Source organism: Myripristis murdjan, chromosome 8 (genome assembly GCF_902150065.1).
Source record: "Myripristis murdjan chromosome 8, fMyrMur1.1, whole genome shotgun sequence".
Classification (NCBI taxonomy): Eukaryota; Metazoa; Chordata; class Actinopteri; order Holocentriformes; family Holocentridae; genus Myripristis; species Myripristis murdjan.
In genome coordinates, this window is record NC_043987.1 from 2576930 (window position 1) to 2579526 (window position 2597).

General features: G+C 44.8%; 1 protein-coding gene across 1 annotated transcript; it reads left to right on the forward strand.

Moving 5' to 3' along the window:
• Positions 1-200: 200 nt before the first annotated feature.
• LOC115364053 (tryptase-like) lies at positions 201-2211 on the forward strand. Its single transcript, XM_030058467.1, has 5 exons — positions 201-264; positions 521-692; positions 1141-1418; positions 1570-1709; positions 1826-2211. Exons 1-5 carry the CDS (start codon positions 213-215, stop codon positions 1994-1996), a joined length of 813 nt encoding a protein of 270 aa, XP_029914327.1. The 5' UTR covers positions 201-212; the 3' UTR covers positions 1997-2211.
• The last annotated feature ends 386 nt before the right edge of the window (positions 2212-2597 follow it).

Sequence of the window (2597 nt, forward strand, 5' to 3'; positions counted from 1 at the left end):
TGTAAACTGAACACATTTTTAGCATATATGATAATATCACATTTTGCTTTAACTTCCTTTAACAGTGATATGAGGGGCAGCTGTCAGTTGTGTGGAAGCAGAGGGCTGATGGTGCTGATTACAAACTGCTGCTGATATCAGATCTCCAGCTGTGTATAAAGCTGAGGCTGGTCTCTCTGGACCAGAGCCTGCTGGTTCACTCTGTCACAGCCATGTGTCTCTCTGGACTGCTGGCTGTGGTTTTGCTGGCCCAGAACACTGGAGGTGAGAAACACAAACAGCTGTCGCTCTCTTAAGAACATTATTCTCACCTTAAAGGGCCGATGTGATGATTTAGGCTGCATGTGACTCCATACAGGTTGTCAAACTGATGGAAATAAGTAGTGAACTGGATGGAAGTTGAGGAGAATGCCTGTGAATCTCAGCTGACTGTATTCAGCATTACTGAGAGAGTTATTCAGTGTTCATATTATGGTCATTTTGTGCTACAGGTGGTAAAATATAACTTATTCCATTTTAGGTGTGTTTGGAGACAAGGCATGGAGCTACATTGTGGGAGGGGAGGATGCTCAAGAGGGCGCCTGGCCGTGGATGGCTCACCTCAACCTGAGCGACGGCACAGTCAGGTGGCGCTGCGGTGGCTCCCTCCTGACTGATCAGTGGGTGCTGACAGCTGCAAGATGTGTGGACCAGTAAGAGTGTGTTTGTCTCTGTGTGTGTGTTCTACAGAAAGAAATGTCCATACTCTCTGTTACAGCTCTGTTTACCTGTGCCTGTTTATTGCTCTGCTGCTGGACATCAGCTTGCTTGCCTTTAACCTGCTTTGCTTTTCTCCAGTGTAGTAACTCAACTGTCTCATGGTAATGATTCTAGAGTCCATGTATTAATACCACAAGATTAATGCACATTATCCCTGTTAAATACAATCATAAAAATATCATTAAAATGCCCTTGGGAAAAACAGTTTGAGTTGTAGACCTACACAGTGACAGCATTTTAATTGGTTCAAGTCGGACTGGAGTTAGCATTAGGGTTAGGTTAGGTTACAGCCGGGGTCAGTGGTTATGTGGTCAATACAAAGTCCTCTTAAGTACTGTATAGTAAAATAAATAAGTGTGTATGTATGTATGTGTGTCACAGACGGAGCAACATTCTAATGAGAAAATCAATGATTTGGCTTGGCTCGCACAAACTGAGGGGGCCATCCAAATTTTTCCGAGGCATTTCAAGAGTGGTCATCCACCCGTACTACCGGGTCCAGGCCAGCGGCTACCTGAACGACATCGCCATGCTTAAGATGTCCAAAAAGGTCACCTTCTCAGCGAAAGTTGCTAATGTTTCTCTAAGCACCGTCGAGGACACCTTTGATTCATCATCCGAGTGTTGGCTCACTGGCTGGGGCAACATTGGGAAAAACAGTGAGTTCAACATCTAGTGCCCATGTAGGGACAAATTCATCTGCAAGGACAAAGTCCTCCTCTCACTTTCTGTCTTTATTTTCTCCTTGAGTTCTCCTTGATTCCTATCTCTCTCTCCCTTTCTGGCCACCCTCGGTTGGTCTCCCTTCAGTCCCACTGCCAGGTGAAGAAACCCTGCAGCAGCTGAAGATTCCCATTATAGATCAAAGTGAGTGCACGGCAGCATATCCTGGCCTGACTGATGAGATGATGTGTGCGGGGTACATGCAAAGCAGAAAGGACGGCTGTGATGTGAGTCCTCAGAAACATTTAAGGCATAGCACGCATTGATTTGACAAGGAGATGTCACTGATTTGCTTGCAGACTTGAAGCAGTGTGTGAGTGTGTGTGATGTTTCTGCTTCACAGGGAGATTACGGCGGGCCCCTTGTCTGTCGTACAACTAGTGGTTTTGTGCAGGTGGGCGTCTTGAGTTATGGGGCTTCTGGAGGTTGTGCCCTTGCAGGTCTCCCGAGCGTCTACACCCGAGTGGCTCAGTACCTAGACTTCATACGTGAAACCATTGAGCGCTATCCTTAGCCCTCAGCTGACCTGTAGACCGCTCAGAGGCTGAGCTGCATGACGTGGACATCTTTCACCGCTTCAGCTTCTCACTTGCATCAATAACTAGGAAAATTCTCCTGTGGCTCATTGTAATTCTGCTGCAATACCTTCCACTGTGTAATGATTTGCCATAAATAGTTAACATCTGCTCTTTCATTTAGCCCAATTCAAGCTCCCAGCAATAAAACCTTGAAGCATCACTTTTTGTGTCTGTATTTTTGTATGTTTGGAGAATTATGATCCAAGTATGCTGAACAATACAGGCAGATATTGTAACAACAAATTAGCTTGAACTGCAAATGTAGAACTGTATTCAAACCTGTGACAGACGTAGGCTGAGCTCAGTACAGAGGGGACACTTTGCATTTTTGACTCAACACAGTTGCTCAGCATATTCCATTCCCCAATTCCTCGACAGCTCAGCAAATCGAATGAAGGATTTACGCTGTTGTCACATTTACAGGAGGCATGAGAGCCATTTTGTTTACAATATGTACAAAAAGCCCCAAACTTTTTTCTTTTTTTCCCCCTTGTAATTTGTTTTAATCAAATGTATAGGGTAATTTTGTGGTAATAT

Excerpts from the sequence above, each read along its gene's own strand:
- LOC115364053 (XM_030058467.1), top strand. The coding sequence starts at position 213 with ATGTGTCTCTCTGGACTGCTGGCTGTGGTTTTGCTGGCCCAGAACACT. Across the intron at positions 1,419-1,569 it reads GGGCAACATTGGGAAAAACA|TCCCACTGCCAGGTGAAGAA; the intron begins GTGAGTTCAACA and ends GTCTCCCTTCAG. Across the intron at positions 1,710-1,825 it reads GCAGAAAGGACGGCTGTGAT|GGAGATTACGGCGGGCCCCT; the intron begins GTGAGTCCTCAG and ends TCTGCTTCACAG.